At 36.2% G+C, this 20,721-nt stretch overlaps 1 protein-coding gene across 4 annotated transcripts in view; it reads right to left on the reverse strand.

Annotated features, from left to right (window-relative positions):
- Nucleotides 1–658: 658 nt before the first annotated feature.
- NFATC3 (nuclear factor of activated T cells 3) overlaps nt 659–20,721 on the reverse strand; it is a 76,854-nt gene continuing 56,791 nt past the window's right edge. For 2 of the 4 annotated variants that reach the window (XM_075510577.1, XM_075510575.1), the window contains 2 exons: nt 13,380–13,481; nt 659–4,176 (listed from right to left, as the gene is read on the reverse strand). In XM_075510577.1, coding sequence (XP_075366692.1) covers nt 4,052–4,176; nt 13,380–13,481 — 227 coding nt within the window. In that variant the 3' untranslated portion in view covers nt 659–4,051. The remainder of the gene's footprint in view (nt 4,177–13,379; nt 13,482–20,721) is intronic. The other 2 variants (XM_075510578.1, XM_075510576.1) reach the window with 1 other exon arrangement.

The following is a 20,721-nucleotide window of genomic DNA, read 5'->3' on the forward strand; positions in this document are numbered from 1 at the left end:
TGAGTTTGGTATGCTTGCATACCTTAACACACCTAGGAATTCCACAGATAAGTAAAAGACCCTGTTACAAAGCTGCAAGGGAGATAAAAATCTTTTCAGTAGCACTAGTATCACTGAGATACAGATTTTTTTTTTTTTTTTTAAAGCCTGAATCTACTGTACCATTCCCAATACTATTCCTCTTAGTACTCCTTGATAAGCCAAGATTTGGCAAATAATTTAGACTTTGTAGGAATTTTACATCTATTTCTGAAACAATTTAACTACATCTTGCCTATGATAATATCCTTTCAGGAATGGAAATTACTGTTTATGATGCAATCCCTGAATAATAACTTCTGGAATAATTTTTCAAATATTCTTGTGATCGTCTAATTGAAACTGATACTTGTAAATAGGAAATCACTAGTTATTGTGCAAACTGATACTCTGTTAGCACTGCTGATCATTCATTACATAGATGTATAGGCTACTGTTGCTGGCTCTAAGTTGAGCCCCAAACTCTTATCATACTGCTTCAAAATCACCACTCTTCTAGGGGGAGTATTTAAATGCCCCTCATTTCATGTCACAACTGAGCATAACTTTACCACTGCATCACAAACAGGGAGTTTCTTCCCACTCTGCATTTATAAATAAATGACAACACATTTGCATTCTTTTTATTTATTTGAATACTATGATTTAAGAGCCTAAATGCAAGTTCTTCCCTTTATTTCTGCAAGTAGCACTGCAATCATAACTTACAAAAATGTTTAAAATACAAAATGTACATGAAATTACAATACAAGGCTCTGTAAACATCTAGAACTTAATCTTTATTGTCCCACATTTTTAAATATAAAACTTCAATTTGAACGATTTCTGAACCTCAATGAAATGACATCCATTATGAGTATCAAAAATAGAGTTTCAAAGCTTTGTTTGTATCAGAACAAAACTGTCATGTTATTTTTATTCTTTGGTTTAAAAAGGATGGCAGTTCCCCTGATAACATGAAAGTTTTACTACAGAAATTCAGATTGCTAGTTTATGGTAATTTCAGAAATCACCCCTTCTCCCCCCTAGATTAATATACTACCCCTTAATTTTTTGTTTTTAACATTGATCTTTGACCCTCCTTATAGAAAAGCTACCTCATCATTAAGGCTTTCCTTCAGGATCCTCTAAATTATTAAAAGGGTCTGGAACAGTACTCAGGGAGAAGAAAGGACTTAAGGGCAAGGAAGTGGATGCCAACAAAAGATCAACGGTTGACGGGTTCTGTTGTTTAATTAAATTTGCATAGTCCAATAGAGATTATGTGCTTTTTATATCACTAAAATTATAGAAGATTAACAGTCTTTACCTACGTTATCACACAAGCTAAAATAAAATTAAGACCCTTGTATTGAAGCTTTTACAAGGCAAATACAAAACTGCTTTAGTATCCAAAGCTATATTTTTTATTTCATTTTTAAATAGGAAAGCATCTCTATGTCTACAGGCATCAAGGTATTTAAAGGCATCAGAAAATTTAGTGCATAGCAACTCTGGGTTGTTTGGGCTCCTATATTTTAGGTACAGTGTGAATTCCAGCTACTTAGAGAACTTGCAAGGAGAGCCTGTACCAGTAGGATAAAGGAGCATAAATCCCATATAGTATGAAAAGCTTTTAAGTTAGAATTCTCCTACAAACAATGGTTAATGCAAAAGACCCAATACATGAATGAAAACTGTAACATGCCTTGCCACCAGCACGCAGTCTGAAGACAATTACATAGTTTACAGTGGTGTGTTTTGATTTGGTTTGTTTTTTTAAGGTGTTAAAAATGTTAAGTAGATGTATTTGTGAGCATGTGAATCCTTTCCTAGGATCTTTAATGTAAATGAGTAGAGGACAGAGTAAAGCACCATTGCTGAGGGACAATTACAATATCACACTTTTCAAATTACAGCCCTGCCAATTTTTTTCTGCAAATTTAAAGATTTGCACCATTGAACAATACATTCACAAAAAGGATGCTTAAGATTCCCAGCACACACACAGTGGCCTTACATTATGTTGTTTGAAATAACTATGAAACACCAAGATAGTAGCCTTAGGCTGCATTCTTAAAAGGAAGTACGTGATAAAGAGTTATAATTTCACCTGCTGAAAGTATGGTCTTTTACAAAAGTTCATGATTCAGCTATTACAAAGATGTGATTATAGCTACTTCAATGGTATTGCTTGGGCGCTGACTTAAATTTAGGTGTAATGTTTTGCCTGCAAAAGGCTCAATGGAAAGTTTTCCCCATGACCATCTGCCAAAATACAACATCAGTAGAATCTGTGTTTAGTCTTACAGGTATTATAATTCAGTAATGGTATCTGCTTTAAGACCATTTTACTGTAATTTTAAGAGTCTACAGCAATTTTCTACAGAAAGAGGCATGTGCTCCACATGTGTTAAGCCACTAAAACATCCACAATTGTCTGAGCTAGTTTCAATGCAAATACACTTCCTATATTTCAAAATTTTTGAGTGTGTTCGCTCTTAATTTTCATTATAGCATCATGGCTCACCCAAATGAGGAACTAAAACTAATATCTTAAATGTTTTAAGGTTCAGTGTATTTCTGATCTTCCTTCGCTGTGATTGTTGTACCCTGTACGTTCCATATCAGAAAGCTTTGTAAACGAGTGTCTTCTGGGGGAGGGAAATGTTTGTGGCCTAAGCAGGCAGTTTCAGATCCTCTCCTAGGTTGCTAATCATAGAGGCCTGAGATTTTTAATAACTATGTAAACAGGTTGTTTCAAATGTATCAGATTATGTGGGTAAGGGAAATGCATCCTTTGAGCACAGCATAAAGTTTACTGCTGCTAAGAATCTTGCGTATTTCTTTGGTAGCTTCTGCTTCACACGTTTGCAATTAAACATGGGCAAATTATACTACCTAATCACTAATTCACATTAAATTACTTTTTAACAAACTGACATTTATAAAAAGCTTAAATTTAAGGAACTGTAATTGTCATCTCCTTAGGATTTCCAAGTGGCATGGTCAGGCATACAGCATATAAAAGATACAGATGTGATCAAATGATTTATTGCATGGAAAACTTGAATGCCACTGAATTGGTGATTTCAAAACCATATTCTGTAGGGATAACAGGAACACTTAGATCCTCAGCAAATATTAAAATTTCTCCTGTGTCTAACATGGCTTTGATGTTGCTGTTCTTTAATCTAAAATCCTACTGCTCAAATTTTATTACAAATGTAACTTTCTATGAAAAAGCTATTTCAAGAAGGAGCCTTCTAATAAAGAACAGGAAGATTATCCACAAAGTTATAAAAGTTAAATTTTGGAATGTCATTTCTATCCCAACACTTTCATGATGGAATGGTCTTTTTGCAACCTATCAAGTAACGTTTTCAGTTTATGAACAAGTGCAGATCTACATTTGGCTTTGCTTCCTATGAATCTAAGACAGAAAATACTACAGTATTTGTATACACAACGGCTTCCATGGCATTGGCTTCAGATGACAGGTATGATTCTTGCCACTGGAAGATCGTATTAAAAAAAAATAAACAATAGAAGCTTTAAAGGCTTTCCAAAATGACCAGAAGGTGTTACAAATCATCAGTTACAAACTATACCATCTCTAAGGGAAAGCAGCACACTGAAGATGTGTATCAAATCTTTTTCCACATTCAGTACTGTGAATATTATAAGAGCAAACTAACATCTCCACACATCTGAAGCACTTACAATATAAAAGTATTCTATTTAAATGCAAAAAGCAAAGCTTGTTTGTAACTTTAAAACAGTTAAAATATCTGGTGTAGATTCTGTGTGTCCATGTTAAGAAGTCTCTTTACAGCATCTGAGGAACTATAGTTAAAATGCTCTGTCTCTACATCAAAAATGTAACCCACTAAAAGGGCTTTGCAAGGATCCACTGTTCCAGTTCATAAAGGCCACAGAGTTGGAAGCACAGTAAGTCTAAAGAAGAAGAGGACGAAGAAATACTCAGAGAAACTGTTAAGTTTTCATGGATTTTTAGTTGTAAGCTTATCCATTACTGGATTCCATCAGATACTCTTGTCTCCAGAGATCCAGAACATGCATGTGCAGACTGGTTGGCGAGCGTTGTTCCATGTGACACTGAGATCTGTGACATATCTCTTCCTATGATCTCATTCACTACCAAAAAAAAAAAAAAATTTTTTAAAAAGACTGGTTTTATGCTTTCCAAAAGGCAGAGCTCATCAGTGTATCCCTTTTAAAAAGAAATATTTCAGTGCTAAGCCTTGATCCAGTTAAGTAACAGAGGATGAATGAGGAACCTAATTTCAGTAACAGTTGAGCAAGGGGCAGGGGGGAAGTCCTAGTTTCTCTTAGTATTACACTTTGTACTTACCATAATCCATGTTGGAGAATCCCTAAAACACTTGAAGAAAATAAGCACATACATATTCATGACAACCAGGTAACTGAAAGGCACAGCATAGGTCAGTTTAGTACAGATTTCCCCACAGAACTCCTTCTGTTCAAGAGTGTTACAGGCACAACAAATAACTCTAATAACTCTTGGCTCTTTCAAGCTACTTACAGAACTTCCTCAGAACTTGGATTTGGGTTAATAGAATATTCTTTTTAATACTACATACCTATTTAATCGGCCAATTTTCTGAATACTTGCATTTCTGAAACTGCAGTAACAAAATCTTCCTTAGTTATCAGTCAACTTTTCTATAGTGAAGAATTAAGATTGACTAATATGCAGGGTCACATCAGTTTGTGTGTCTGTGTGTGTGTGCCAAAGTCAGCAAAGATTAGTCAACTATCTCTAGTGAGGGACACCACTGTGAATATGACAAAGTAGCACCTTAAGTTATCAATAAATGACAATTTTGGAGTTTTACTCTAAAGCATAGATAATTGATTGCAGTACAATTGCATTTGGAAGATGACAAAAATAATTATTTTAATGGATAAGCGTAAATGCAGTGATATAAATGTCCATTTTCCAAAATGTCCATTTTCCAAAATGGTAAGTTTAACTAAGAAAACTGAATAATAGTTCAAGTGAAGACGAAAAAAAATCACATTAAACAGTAACGACAAATTTTAGATAAATATTAGATGATAACCAAAATATAAATTATTTAATAGTTAGAAGAGGCAGTCAATTATGGTGTTTTCCATGATTGAGTGGCAGTAGGTATACAGTATCTCTTATTCAGCAAGACTTTGAATATGCTGAATTATAGTAATAAAAGAAAAGCCTCTGACAGGAGTTTGTTTGGACCTTCTATAAACAAGCATTAAGTGGGTCTGAAAGAAAATGTAGTAATACTGTGAATGCTCTGAAGTATGTATAATGTATATAAAATCCAACTCTGAAAACAAGTTTTGTCTATCTTCTTTTAGTTTACTTAGGAAAGCTTTAAAATCACCTTATGTCATATACCTGTATGTAACCATGGAGGAGGTATCTGTTATCTAAAAGTCCATCAACGGCAATGGTATTCTTGTGCATGAATGCAAGGATGAGCTTGTTAAAATACACATTATGGCAACTCAAAGGTTAAAACAGTTCAGATGAGCTATGTAATAACCAATTCCTTTGAGCATTACAAGACTTGCAATTTACTGGGCTTCAAAAAAATCTTTCATTCGGTGAACTTAACTGGCACTATGACACTGAAAATAGTGTGACTGCAGGTAGGATACTTTTTCAAGTATTTTTATTATGCCAACACAATGGCTAAGTAAACAGCTGTTAAAAAACAAGCTCCCCCCCCCTTTTCTTTTCCTTAACAAAATTTAGATATTCACTTATAAGAACTATGCTCCAGCAGTTTCTGTCAGGGCACTCATTAGCTTGCTCTAACTACAGGACCTCTAACAGCTATTATCTACCATATGCTACTGAACAGTTGATTTGTGCAAATCAAATATTGCAGCTGTTCAGTGCTACTAAAACTTTGATGAGCAATACAATACAAAGCAACATAGCTAAATACCTTTTATATTTTGAAATTATTACTGGTTACTTCCTTTAAGTTTTGATAGATGATATGTATCTGTACTGGCAACATCAGAACAAACTGGTCTATACTGTTGCAACATTTTGTAGTTCCCACAGGCAAAGGTGTTTAACTGAACAGCATGTAGCCATGTGGGATTAGATTTCCCTTAAATCTCATTACACTGTGAATACAATAGCTGGTCATGTGGTGTTTTATTTGCCAAAGTTCTGCATCATTCATTATGCAGAGTATTAAATTGAAATTACAGGTTAGTTTGTGTTGTTTTGTTCTTTTTAAATCATCATCGATTTGTTTACAAGAAGCTGTTTTATAGCTCAGTGCGATAGCTCTGTCATACCTTTCATTTTGCTGTTGGGAGAACTTTTTTTTGGCAACATTTTTATGGCAATGGCAACATTGGCATGCAGCCAATACAGATTTAGCTGGTTTATATGGATTTACATTAGAAACATCTACCATTTCTAAGGGAAACGCAGTACCTTGTCTTTTTCCCCAACAGAAAATTCTAGTGGCGTTGTTTTACTTGCCACAGTGATTTTGTTAGGATTGCTAATTTTTAAACCCAACCAGTATTCAAGTGAGTGTGGGGGTTTTTTTTGTTGTTTGGTTGATTTTTTTGTTTAAATAAGTAGTGTCTAAATCGGTGTTTTGTCAGAGCGCCATGCAGGCCTAAATAAAAGGCCAGCATACTTTTTCTGCTGTGTCTGGCAAAGGTGTTTTTTCACTTTTTCACAGACCATAGCCTCCTAACTAACACATCTTCCTATTTTTATACTTTCCAACTGCCCATTTCAGCTGTCTGGAAATCTGTAAGCAACAAATGGATGGGGGAAGCCTGCAGACTCCAGAAGACTATACCTTGATTTAGATTATATACAGATGATGGTAAAAATGCTTCAAAGAAAGCACAGCCTGCAGAAGCCAGCAGCTGAGATCAAAGTGCTCTAACCTTTTGTGGTGCAGTAGTCTGGCTGCCAGGTTTGAGGCAACTGGGCAGGGTGGTATTGGGAGTGATGCGGTAACACGCTAAGCGAGGCATGGGCCTGCTGCCTGCTTGGCTGTGCTCAACGCGCTTGTGAGTGCTGGAAAGGACGAATGGGGACAGTGGGGAGAACTAATCTAGCATGCAGGCTAGCAGATGGAGGAATGGGCATTTAAACCAGGAAAGCAGCTTTTCTAGAGAAGGCTGGTCTTTTAAAGCCTGAAAAAAACATTGTAAAGAAGCCATATTATTTACCAAAATTAGGCAGCCTGGAGGTCCTTTGGAACAACTCACTGAAGAGATGTACAACTTAGCTTTAAGGCAGCAAATAATGAGATGCCTGTGTATATCTAAATTGGGAAGCATTTGGCTTTATATGAAGGTGGAGCGGTATAAATTAAAGAAGTTTAAAATGTAAATCATGTAGTTGGTAAGAAGAGTTAAAATCCTGCATAGGAATCTACAAGACTGAAGGTGAAATCATATGGCATTTTCCTTTTTGTATTAATTTGTGATGGAGAAAATTGTATTCGTTTAAAGACTGAAATAGAAATCGAAAGGTTAGTATCTGAGTGCATGATATATAACCTTCCTCCACACAGGGTCAATCACAGAACATTTAGGGATCTGTGATTAAAACTGAAAACTTAATTCATGAGCATAAACACAGGTTTTCTATAATGCTGTCTAGCAAAATTCACATTCTTAGGTGACAAATTGGGAGAGGAAGTCAATTGCAACAGTCCTGAGAAAGGATGGAGCTCATGCTATACGGATGGTGCTTTACAAACAAAAGAAAAACTTCTTTTCTATACTTCCAGAAGAACAGTTTATCTCACCTTTCCTATTTTCGACTATGGGGTGCATGGCCTACGCTGTCCTAGAAATATAGCTAGAAAGCTTTCATATGGCCCTTTGCTTAACTAAAAGCCATCCAATTGGCAACTAGATACTGGGAAACCAAGATGTGTGGCTTTTTTTAATACGTGCACTCATTTTTTTTTTATGCAATTTCCTTTCTTCCTTCAGCAAAAGTTTCTAGGGGAAGGCTGCAGAGCTTGTTCAGGATTCAGTAATACAGATCTCGAGTATGTTGTTAAGGGTCTCTATGGTCTGTCCACCAAGTTAATTTGTGTTGTGTAGTTTATACTTCTGTTGCCTCTTTGAAGAGAGCCAATCTCATGAGACTTAAGATGGAGGTGAACAGTTATGTGAGTAGGACACTGACTCTTTCAGTCTACTACCTTCTTCCCCACCGCTCCCCCCTTATATCACTGCCTGTTTGGTGTCAGGTGTTCTGAGTGCTAATCCCATACCCTGGACCTCTACTGTCAAGAGATGAGGAACCAGAAATATTTTACACACTAAACAATTACAGAGATCTAGCTAATATTTAGTACCTACTGATCACCTAAAATTGTTTTGGATGATCAGTGTCAATTGAGTGGATAACATCAAAAGTGTTATCAAGCCTTTTATGTGCTAACAATCCAGGTTGCTAGTCTTGAAATAACTGGATCAGATCAAAAGAGAGAGGGGTGGCACACACTACACTACACTGTATAGGAATGTGGCAGATTCCTCCACTACAAAAGTGATAACTGCATTTTGAAAACTTGTTTGTCAGATATGGCATGGGTCAAAATGCAATACAGCTTTTTTTTTGTTTTGTTTTTGTGGGGTTTTTTTGTGGTTTTTGTTTGTTTGTTTTTTTAAAGTCAGGATGTGAAATGGAAATGATTTTAACAACTTTCCTATGTCTATTTAATTGACCTCTGGTAGTTATCCCAGATTTCAGCTGTTACTTTATTTGCAATAGTTTTACCTTTTTCTTCCCTAGTATTTATACATAGTGTAAGCTGGCTGGTAAATTTATACTAATAGTTAAAAATAGATTGTGCAGAACAGAATTTAACATGATGGACAGAAAACCTTCTGCTACAGAGAGATTAGATTGGACCTGGTGATACTGTAGTATTGTATTGCAAAGTTTTTTTGGTGGGTTTTTTGGGGTTTGTTCTTCCCCCTCTGTGCTGCATTGGAAAAGCACTGAAAGTCATCTGGAGGCTCAAGCCCCTATAACCTTTCAAAAAAATGAAGCAGCATACTAACATCAATACCAGTGGAACAGAGTAGAAGATAACTAGCTCTGACTTTTGCATCTGCTGTCAAGCTTGTAAAATAAGAGCAACCACATATTCTGTTTTACTGGGTTGTTCCCACTGTTTCAATTTCACATAGTGTTCTGTTTGCCTTTTTTTAAGTCCCTACTGACTGCACACATGAAAGACAGCCGAGCCACTGAGATTGACAGAAAACTGGGCCACAGCTCCTTGGAGGCCTCTTCCCCCCTCCCCCTGCCCTTATCTTTTAGGCTGGGGGCTTTGCCTCTTGGTCACTGAAGCCTTGCACTGGAACAGCTGATAAAGTTATTGGTCCAGCTGTTTGCTGCATGAACAGCCAGATTCTTCATGACAATCTCTTAAAACTGTTGCAATTTACAATCCAGAGTTTTAAGATAAACTAAAATTAGGTTGAACAGCTCAGCCATTTGTGCAGTGAGTGACACATACAGCTAGGGGTAGTAATCTTATCGGCTGTTCCAACAGAGATGCATCCTGTGAGCAGTACTGACCAACCTCTCAGGAGAAATTCTCACCTACAACAAATTATCCATGTTAGCTGATTTGAACAGAACAAAGCTCTTGTGTTACGAAGCATGACAACATCATGAAAGTTGGTGCTTTTAATAGTAAGTTGCTGAGTGTTTTGGATGAATTTTAAAAAATTTACGAATTGAGAGTAACAAGCACTTAGAAGAGGAACTGGTGCTTTGATATGTTTGTAAGATCATCAATGTGTTGATTTTCCACACTGGTTTGTTTACTGGTTTTGTTTCCACGCTCTTGTCCCTTGCAGGAAGCTGGTAATCTACAATCAGCATCTGTACTTTCTACAGGACAAGAGTCTCTCTAATAGGCAGTCACCAAGCATTTTGGGTTTTTGTAGGTCAAAAATACTGCCTGAAAACCTCCACGGAGAACTACAAGCAAACCAGTTCAGATTACAAACCATTAGGTATGTAATGGGCAATAGTAGAGACCTAGGGAAAACACATCATGATGCTTCCCCAGGATGTTCCACCAGCCTCCAAAATGTGTTTGTCCTAGGGAATTCCCAAGCTAGAGACTGTATCTTTTGTGCCATTTGTTCCCATTTGGATTTTTCTCCCCGGGGTCTTTAAGGTCTGTGCAAAATTCTGTCATCCACAACATTCTGAGACAGTAAGTTCCAAACCTTAACTACATATAGCTGTAGCTTTTTATATATGTTGAACTTGCTGCATGATTACTTGGTGGCCACTTTTATTATTTTCTCTCTCAGTAAGTACTTTCCATTACCTTTTCTGTGCCACCCATTCATTTTATTATCCTTAGCATATTCTCCTCATTCATTTTTCTGGCTAGAGAGTCCTAGCTGATTCAACATAACTTCTGTTCCAAATCATTGGTCATGCTAGTTGTCCTTAAATGAAACACCCCACAAAACAACATGTATGCATCCAATTCTTTTGTGACATCAGGGACAAGATGTAGGCACGTAACAGATCTATATAGTAGCATTTGTTAATTCTCTGCTGGCTTCCTAAATATTCCTAGCATTTATTCACCCTTTTAAGACTACTTTTAATGCTACTGAGCAAGTTTTCATAGAATTGTCCATTTTAAATTCAGGATGGCTTTAAATGAGAATAGTTCAGAGAGCGTGTCAGTGTATGGATGGAATTAGGGCAGGTTTTTTTCCCTTCCCTTACCCTAATTTCCACTCCTTTAACTAACTGATTTTCTTTAATCACAAGGTCTTCCCATAGAGGTTTCTACACAGTTTTTGTATTTCACTACTCTGAGCAGTGAAAATCACTACACTGAGCAGCAGCAGTGTCACAACTTCCAGTCCCCTGGCTCCAAATCAGATTTAAGCAAGAAGTTATACATTACAGTTAATAGTTCAACTGTTGCTTACTCTTTCAGAGCTGTTGTCTGGCATGTCATCTAGTTGAGGTGATTTGTCACTGTCTGTTTATCCTGAAACCTTTTTACTGACACTTCAACTTGAGACCGGTCCTGCAACGCGTCCCTTTTTCAAAGGACTTTGGCATGAGAATTTCTAGTTCCTCAACTGTGAACATCAATACAAAAAACCCTGAGTTCATTTATCTAATTTTAACTGAATTCCTGATTTGTCAGTGTTGGCCAGGTTTCACATTTAACCTAGTAATTTTCATGTTCTTTTCTGCTTTCTGCATTTGGAAGCAGCTTGTAGTCTCTCTCACTGCAGAGTAGTTGTACACTTAATCTGAACCTTCATAAATAGTTCACAGACTGTTTGCAACTATTTTACCCTTTTGACCACCTATTTTTTCTTAAGTTAGTTTTATTGTTTTCCTATAGTTCCCCTTTTGAAGTTTGTCACAGCCTGTAATGCTGAAACTGCTACAAAAAGATTTTTTTTTTTTTTTTTTTTTAAGCAGTACCTGTACTCTCCTTTGGACCAAATAGAGATGTTTCCCCCTGTGGGTTCTTCTCATGACTTAGTGCTCCATGAAGCAGTCATCACACTTACCCAGTCTATAAAGGATGACTCAAGTATTCCATTAATGTATTTCCTGCCTTTGCAGATTGTCTGATCTCCTGCAGCACACTATAGTTACGGTTGCTCTCCTGTTCAGCAGTGTAATTTAGAAGCTATACTCTTCCTAATTGAAGCCTGAAAGTTAAATCCAAGCATTCTGTCCTACTAGTTGATAGAGTTAGTTTGTCTGATTTGACACTAAGCATTCTTCAAGGTACAGAACTATTCTACTAACTTTTCTGTGCAAACCCATCTCTTGCATTAGTACCACACTATCTTTCTTACAGCAAATACCTAAAATACCCATTACTTTAATTTTTAAAAATGCTATGTTTCTCAATTGTATTTCTCAGATGCTAGCATTTGTGTGTAAGCATATTTCTCTCTGGGTCTGGTTTTCTGTTTGTGCGCCCTTTTTAAAAGGGACCTGTTGGCGTACATTTCTTAATTCTAAGTTTGGGGTTTGCCAACCCATGTGTCACTCTTTAGTTGATGATACTAGTATTTGGGGGTTATTTTATTATTAAATTGTATTTTCATTTTTCAAGAACTCCTGCTCTTCAACAATTATTCTGTACCTAGCAGATTCTGAGTTGCACAGGATATAGTCTAGAACACAGAAATAATCTAAGCCATAACTGGTATTTTACTAATCCATTTGCTGTTTCAAGATATAGAAATGTCAAATTGGTGTACAGAGTCCTTTCCCTAGTTCTGCCATTCTAAATAGTAGCTACTTACCTTACTAATAACATTTTGATATGTAAGAACAGCAGAACTAAGTCAGTTTTTTGAAAGATGGTAAAAGACCAACACTGTGATTTATTTTAGTTTCATGGGCAAACTTAAGATCAGTCTGTGCACTCATTGTGTGAGAGTTTTATTAAGGCTGTACACAGAGCTTGGTTACTTTACTGTTAACAATCCCAAATCTACTGTACACTTACAGGTATTTGCCTTTAAAAAATCTATGGGCAAAGTAAAACGTGTTATATGTGGTTTTATATATATATGTGTGTGTATGTGTATATATGTATATACAAAAAAAAGGGACAGTATAATTCTTTGGCATTTAAGGCATGTTTGTAATAAAGTGAAAAACGTTTAAGAAGAATGAGTATAAACACAAACATGACCAATATTCCATGTGTCAATTTCTAATATCGTTACTATTTAAAAGTCATAGTGCATAATTATCTTGTTTATATGTGAAATAAAGAAGCTGAAAGCATCTTAAAATAAATCCAGGTGATCTTTCCCAATTATAGTGCACATTCAACTAGAAATCTATTTATGAGTCTGTATTCCTAACACTTAGATTGGTAGTGCATGCCACTGTATTCCATCTATTTAAATTGACATTGCTTCATCTTTTTAAGAAAGGAGAAACTTTATAAATTTCTCATAGTTAACTGATCTGGCCACTCTACAACCTTGCCCGTATTTGGCTTAAGATTTTCATATCCTCTTCTGTTGTTTTACTAGATCCTACCGCACTCAGGAAGTTCTGTGGCAGCTATATAGAGTTTAAGTGGAGGTTTTTACTGAATGAGTGTACACCTGGTTCACAACTTCTGAATTTCCAACTTTTTCAGAATACACAGGTGTCCAATTATAGCAATACTTAAGTATTACATAGCACTTTTCACTTGTAGATTTTTAGACTATTAAAACACTTTCCCCTTTCCTTGGTGCTCCAATTTCAAACATTGAAGCATTTCAGTAAGCAGACTCACCCTCTAGATTTTCCACATAGGAGTTGGACATGAGTGCTGAATGTTGAGTCCATTTCTCTGTTGAACCTGATGGCTGGTATTCCAGGTCAGAGATAAAACTGTCTGTGTCAGAGAAGAAGACAGACATAACTACTGACTGGACTAAACCAAGAAGTTACAGTTCACTCAACCAGGAAGTGACTTTCAGTTTTCTTTTAATAGCACTAACTTCAAACACCCAGTTTCATTCACAACTACTACATATGTTGACATAAGTAACTATTTATAAATTATCAGAGTGCCTATTAAAACCAGTATCACTTATCTTGTATATTTAGTTACTTTTCAGTTAGCAGCCAGAGCCATAAAGGTAATAGTTAATATTTTTGGATGTCTGCCTAGTTGTATCTTCATGAATTTTATACTACATAAATTTCACTTCAGTATTTGTGTTAATTTAGAACATTCCTCTTGCAATTTTCTCAATTCACTTTACTTACTGTGGTCAAATTACAAGTGCTTCTGCCCCTTGACAGCACCTCCACTGAACAAGGTAGGCAAAAGAGTACTAGTAAATAAATCCTTTATTTTTATTTTTCCTATCCTTTAAACAAAGGAAACTGTTGCTGTAAACAGCTGTTAGCTTCCCCTTGTCAGACAATCTGAACTCTTTGCCCAAGGTACTGATCTGCAGTCAGGCCACACACAGTTTGAAGTGTCAGAAAACTAAGTATTATCTTGGTATAGGTGGCTCTATCAGACCAAGGCAATGTGAGAAACCAAGGAGAAAGTGGAGAACTGTATTCCACTGAACTGTTTTTCCTGGAGGAAAAATGGATATAGAATAGTGTATTTATTACTTTAACCAACAAGTGCGCGTTTATTCAGTTGTGATTAGTGACTATGCAGAGCTTACAACAGTATACTGGGTTGGGTTTGGTCTTTTTTTTTCCCTGCCCAAGACAGAGCTGCAAGTTTAGTAAATTAGGCTTTAATACAATTAAAAAAATTGCTCTGGAAACTGGCTAATTTGTGCCTTCTGGATAGAGCCAAACATTTGCTTTGCCAGTATGATTTCTAAGCCCTGCTTAGGGATGACGACTCCTGGGAGAATGAAAGAGTTTACCCTTACTTTCTCCTGAAATTCAAGCAGTTCAAATTACTTCTTTGGATGACTTCTTGTGCTTAATTGTTTAAAGTGTAAAGTTACATGTATTTAAACAGGAAGTGGAAAGCATTATCTGGGTTTCAATGAAAAGGTCCACTGCCATTTTGAAGGAAAGGCATAGATGAAGGGCAAATTCTTGTTGCATAATAGGAGATTAAGAAAAGAACACTCTTCCCACCAACTATGGTAGAACCAACAAGAAAGTGACACTTAAATAAAGATCTAATTAATCCAGGGAGATGGGCAGAAAACTACCTTGGGATGAAACAAATTAACTTTTACAGGCCGTCCTCTTTAAAGCTCAGGCTTTCAAAGGAGCAGACAACAAACACTGCCAAAAAGCCTCCAGAGAGAACAGTGGAGTTAATTAGCTCTTTTAAGCAACAGTCTCTGCACCATGAAGTCTGCATAGCTTATATAGTAAGGATTATCTGTCACTTTAGCAGAGAAATATGATTCTGAGCAATTTTTCTAATTAATTTCATACATAGAGGGATCCTGAGGTTCTTGCATGTCCTAACAAAGCTGCTGACAATATTGAGGTTTTGCTTTTATAAGTCAAGTCCCTGTCAAAATGTGTAACATGTAACATGTCTCCAGCCAGCACCTTCTGGAATGAAGCATGCACTTGCCTCAGGTACACAATAGTTGGTGTTTGTGAAACGTGGTAAATAAAGCAACAGCCTTTTAAAGTGTATAATATAGCATAAAGATTTTGTTCAACATACACTGAAGTTAGATAGAACTTGAGGTACCAGATAAACATACATTAAAAATACCTTTCTACCTCATAATTTCATAAACATTTGAGAAAGCTTTTTACTTCCTTAAGCAATACTAAAATGTGTTTCGTACCCAGAGAATATAACACTAAAATGAAAACTATTAAATTCAAATAGAAATCAAGAAAACTGACATCCAGTAGATCTACCTATTTAACTGATCAAAAATTCATACTTTCACGAACCACCTTTTCATCTTGGCTCCTCCCTTAAGAAAGGTTGAGGAAAACTTTAAACCCTCAATTATCTGCACCAGATTTGGGTCAAAGCAGTAAGCCAACTTAAAATTAGAGTTCTATTATGGATACAGGCAGACCAAAAAGATATTGGAGTTAAATCCTTTGGTTTTCAGGATCTCTTCCTGCAGGAGTCAAGCAACTTCATTTTTTGTAGTGCTATCTGATTAAAAGTTTAGCCTGTGTATCCTTTACTACTACTGAACTGAAGTAGGATGTGTGGGCAATAGGACTTAAACTAGAAGATGTACTGGTTTTAGAAAAGTAGATCCCCCAAACATATTCTAGAATGCATGATTGTTTGCAGTGTCGCTAGAGTAAGTAGCACAGAGTGGAGTTTTTTAATATGCTTTGCAAAAAGAAGTTTGATATAGTTGCATGGCAGATTGTATCAGTTGTCTAGGTTTGGTAGTGTTGCTGCATCCACCGAGGGATTCATGTGTTTTAGAGGACAGTTGAGTGAATTGCTGTATTTACAGAGATAATGAGGATCAGTAAACCTCAAAGAACATTATGGATAGACTGTAGCACACGCTTCCTCAGATATAGGCTTTCTTTTGTCAACTCCAGATAGAACTCTAGCAGCTGCATTTATGTGAAGAATCCCTGCAGCTACATCACATTAGTTAGTGCAGTATATTTAGCCTGGTTTTGACTCCACATGACCAACAAGTAGTACAGTGTCAACTTTCCCTAAAAAAAAAAAAAAAAAAAAAAAAAAAAAAAAAAAGCTGCCAGGCTATAATTAATGCTCAGTCTTCTCTGCTGTGGAGCAGCCAGCTGATTCTGTTGGTTTGTGATCAAAAACAGTCATATGGCAGGCCAAGTTTGCAATGCCAAACTGTCAAGGACATGGTAGGTTGCCTTGCAAGTTACCATTTCAAGCTCTAAGACAGGCTTACTTTTAGTAATTTCAGGTTCAATGCCAACTTTACTAAGAAGTATTTTTTTTTTTAATTAGCTGATAAAATAAGGCTGTACGAAACGTAAGGAGAAGTATAGTTTTCCAGTGCACATTACAGCTATATAGACAGACTGAATGTGCCTGCAGAGTCACAGCACAAGCTCTGCAGTTATTTGGTACAGTAACAAATAACCCTGTTCATGTCATGGTTATACTCTGCATTTATGTATCATAGTGAAACCAACTCATTTAAGTCATATGTTTACCTCTTTCTCTCACACAAGAAAATAGATGAGTCTAACATAGTAAGTATTAAGCGTGAACCTTGGAGCTAGAGGACACATGCTGCGCAGCGGAAAGCAGTACAAAAGTGTCTAAGCGTGTTTTTGCCAGTCTCACAAGGGCATGCCTAACTCCTTCCAGTTCTGCTACTATTGCGAGCATCTGCACTATGATGTAGACATGCCACGTGCATTCACAGAATAAGTTTCTAACCTCTTCTAATTCTTAAATGGGAATATCTTTTTGCGGTGGTGCAACTAGTTGAGCTTGCTTTGAATTCGTTACAAGGTGTTCTGTGGCTGAGAGGCAAATAGGAAGTTTCACACATTAGCTGGTCATAGATACCTGACGATTTATCTGAGGTTCTTTACATATCAGCAGTCTATAACTGGTCTTCTCAATAGATGCCTTGCTGGCACAGATTTTATGAATACAGTGAATGAATCCACTAGAAGATATGGTCATAGCAACTGTTGACAACCCCAGATGGATAAAATTCTCTTCACCTTTCCTCACTGTTCCTAACTTTTTCTTTTAATCTACTGCTCAGTCTGGATCTTTCTCCATTTCATTCATAACACCCATTTCTAAAAGCAGATTCCCATTCTCTTCCAATACATTTCAGGTTCTGCTTTATCACCTTACTCAACCTCAACATCTCACTGCAGGAGTCCATAAGCTAATGAGAAGAATTAGAATTGTAAACTGCTTTTTATTGCTATTCTCCATACTGCCTGATAATATATATTTAATATACAGAATACTAAGAAAGGAGTTTGAACACAACCTTACAAAACAATTTAAACTAGTATAATTTTCAGAATGCCTTTTATCAACAGGAATATTCCGAGAGTTCCATGTACAATGTAGGCTAGAGTTCTCTTCACACAAATCAATATCGGGCATGCTGCAAGATGCAACATTTTGTTCTGTGCTTAGGAGACATTAAAAAAAACCTTGAGTTTGAGATGTGCATCTCGAGAACATCTCAAGTTTGAGTTGCACCAGCAAGAGGACAGGTTTTTGAGCCGCCTTCCTCCATACTAAGTTAGACTCTAGCATTCAGTATTTTTTGTGTTTCTGTAGACTATCAATGCTCTGTTTGGCAGGACACTGCCTAATTAAGAATGACCTGTTAATGCATAAGTTTTAAATATATAAAGAAATACAAAGTACAGTCATTCCCCAATACTTTCTTATTAGTTACTACTGTGATTCTCCAGAAGTTAAGCTGAAGCTACAGTGAAAAGCTACCTGTAAAGAGGTACAAATTTTCTAGCAAAGATTAGAATAATCTCTGAGCTTCCCAGCAAGAGAATTTATCAACTAGAGAGAGTTATCACAGAACTATTAAAATGAATGAATGCAAATGGCTTAGAATTCTACATGGAATGTGTCTGACAAAGCAGACTTATTACTTTATGTACACAAGACTGTTAGAGGATTTCTAGTTATGATTTATAGTAAATCCACATACTGGATTTTCTAATCTCCAGCTTTATGTAATGGAGATGCAATGAGTAACAAAACATAAGAGGATTAGTAGAAGGTCATCCTGATTTGCTGAATACAGCCTAACATAATACCTTAAAAATGGTTAAATACAGTTGTACATGTTAGAAATCTCATCACTGTCGAAAGCCATGAAATCCAAGGTAAACTCACTCACAAATGGCAAACCACAAGAGATTAAATTTAAATCAACAGTATTAGAATAGATTTAAATCTCAAACTTGACAGTGGGATAGGTAAACCACACAGTAGGAACACTTTTTAAAAACAGAGTGGGGAAAAAATGAGACCTTTAATAGATGAGTATATGAGAGAGCACAGTATGGATGATGGATATGGGAAAGGACAGAAATGACCAACTGCCTGTTTCTTGTCATTTCAGCTGCCTTGTTTACACCTATGTGCAGCCCTAAGTATTCCGCTGTCTATACAGGGAAGTGTTAGCCTAGGGAGTTGGGCAGAGGCAGCCTTGCTGCAAGATGTTAAGGGGAAAAGAAGGTCCAACATACCAGGGGGCGGGGAGGAAAAGTGGAGGGGACAACTAAAGAGCACAAAGCTGCTTTTACGTAGTTCCAGTCCAAAAGTTTACCAGCTTGTGCAGGTTGACTATTGCAAAGACCAAAGCAGAAAAAAGTACTGTTTTTTAGAACACCTTTTAAGTAGTAGCAAGTACAAATGACTTTGGAATTGTGTTATGTTTCAAATGTTTTCTGTAATATCATTTGAATTTCATATCTAGGTGTCCTCATGCATTTTGGTCCCTTGTTTCTTCAAGTGAATTAGAAAGTGTTTCCTGTAGGAAGCAAGGATGGGAAGAAGGGAAGCCAAACAAAAGAGAAAATTCAAGGTGGAGATTAGAAAAGCCTAAAGACAATCAATCAGATCCTGTTGAAAAACAAGAAAACAAAGAGCCACAGTAGGGCAAAAAAAGTAGTGGGTGTGTGTGGGAATTTATTTTATGCAGACACCCAGGTAGAGGATTTGCCTTTAAATTATGTAATCCTTTTTAACTCATAGTCTGAACAGAGCCCAGCTTGCTCTAACTGGTAAAGGGCACAGGAATACAACAAAAGTTAAAAAGATACTCCATTCTGGTCATTGGCAAGCATATTTGACTTTGCAGAGAAGCCATAAATGGTGAATCCAGATGTGTTGCACCTTCCAGGAGATGCTGGATCAAGACTAATCCAGATGCTCTTGGCTTGAGCACCAATGGATGCAGCAGCTTTGTAGTTCTGTATTAAGTAGTGGATTTGGGGTTTTTTTGGGTGTGTTTTGAAGAAAAAGGCTGAATGTTGCCTGAAGAGGCAGTAAGATTCACTTTTAGGAGTCTTGCTTAAAGGAATTTATGTACTATTATCCTAATAGGAATTAATAGGAACTATTATCCAGACGGTTGCTTCTGTAGGTGGGGTGGGTTGTTTGGTGTGTTTGTGTTTTTTGGGTTTGGGGGTTTTTTTTGTTTGGTTTGGTTTTGGTTTTTTTGTTTGTTTGGGGTTTTTTAAGACTTTAGAATCATACTCTGTCAAGCTAAACAGCTTAGTAATTCCAAGACTAATTTTGTCAAGAGGTAGCACTTCTGTACTACACTCAAATTTTGTTAAAATTTCTTAAAATATTTTATTTTCTTGGCAAAGAAAATGTCTACTATGCTAATTTTGAAATAGTGCACATTACTTAAAAGGAAGAAGATTATTTATGTTGTCAGGGTTTTTTGAGTTTTTTGTTTACTTTTTAAAGACTACTGACTCAAATATTTAAGGTCAGTAATCCAGAGATGATTTATAAAATTTTCAGTTGGCTTTGCCTTAGTGTTTTATTTGAGAGGTTTATTCACCTTAATTGGTAACAGTTAAAAACTTATTTTTCAATTACATATAGCTTTCAGGTTTGATTTATTAGCTGGGAGAACATACTGTATCAACATTCATTTATGTATGCAATTATGTTTGGATTTTTTTCCTTAATTGTTATAACATTAATGTAGAATAACTGATTTGCTATTTGTGTCTAGCTCTATTTGTATGGAAACTAAAATTCAATTATACACAAAAGAAAAATTTTGAAATTATTTCTTAAACCACAGTAATAAGTTAGATACATGATAAAAAAAAGTGTTCCTGTCTAAACATGTTTTTTATTTAAAGCTGATTAGGCAGAGGAAGTACTTACTCATGTTGAGAGAATTGAGCAGCTTGTTTCTTGTCACTACGCCCTTCAAGATTTTTGGAACAGCAGGTTTCAGGCTAGACATCTGATTTGTATTTGCAGATTGGAAATGAAAAAAACCCAAACCAACCCAAACCCAACCCCCTAAGCAATCATCGAATGGCAGTAATATGAAACTGAAATGAAGGTAATCTCTATGCTTGCAAATGTATTGCTGCTGCCAAGTGCTAGTTTAGCATTTAAAACCATGTTCAATTTTCCATATACAAAGTGTATAGTTTCAGGTATCAGACCTTCTTTAAACTTCTAT

The sequence above is a fragment of the Mycteria americana genome, chromosome 8, assembly GCF_035582795.1.
Source record: "Mycteria americana isolate JAX WOST 10 ecotype Jacksonville Zoo and Gardens chromosome 8, USCA_MyAme_1.0, whole genome shotgun sequence".
In the NCBI taxonomy this organism is placed as follows: Eukaryota; Metazoa; Chordata; class Aves; order Ciconiiformes; family Ciconiidae; genus Mycteria; species Mycteria americana.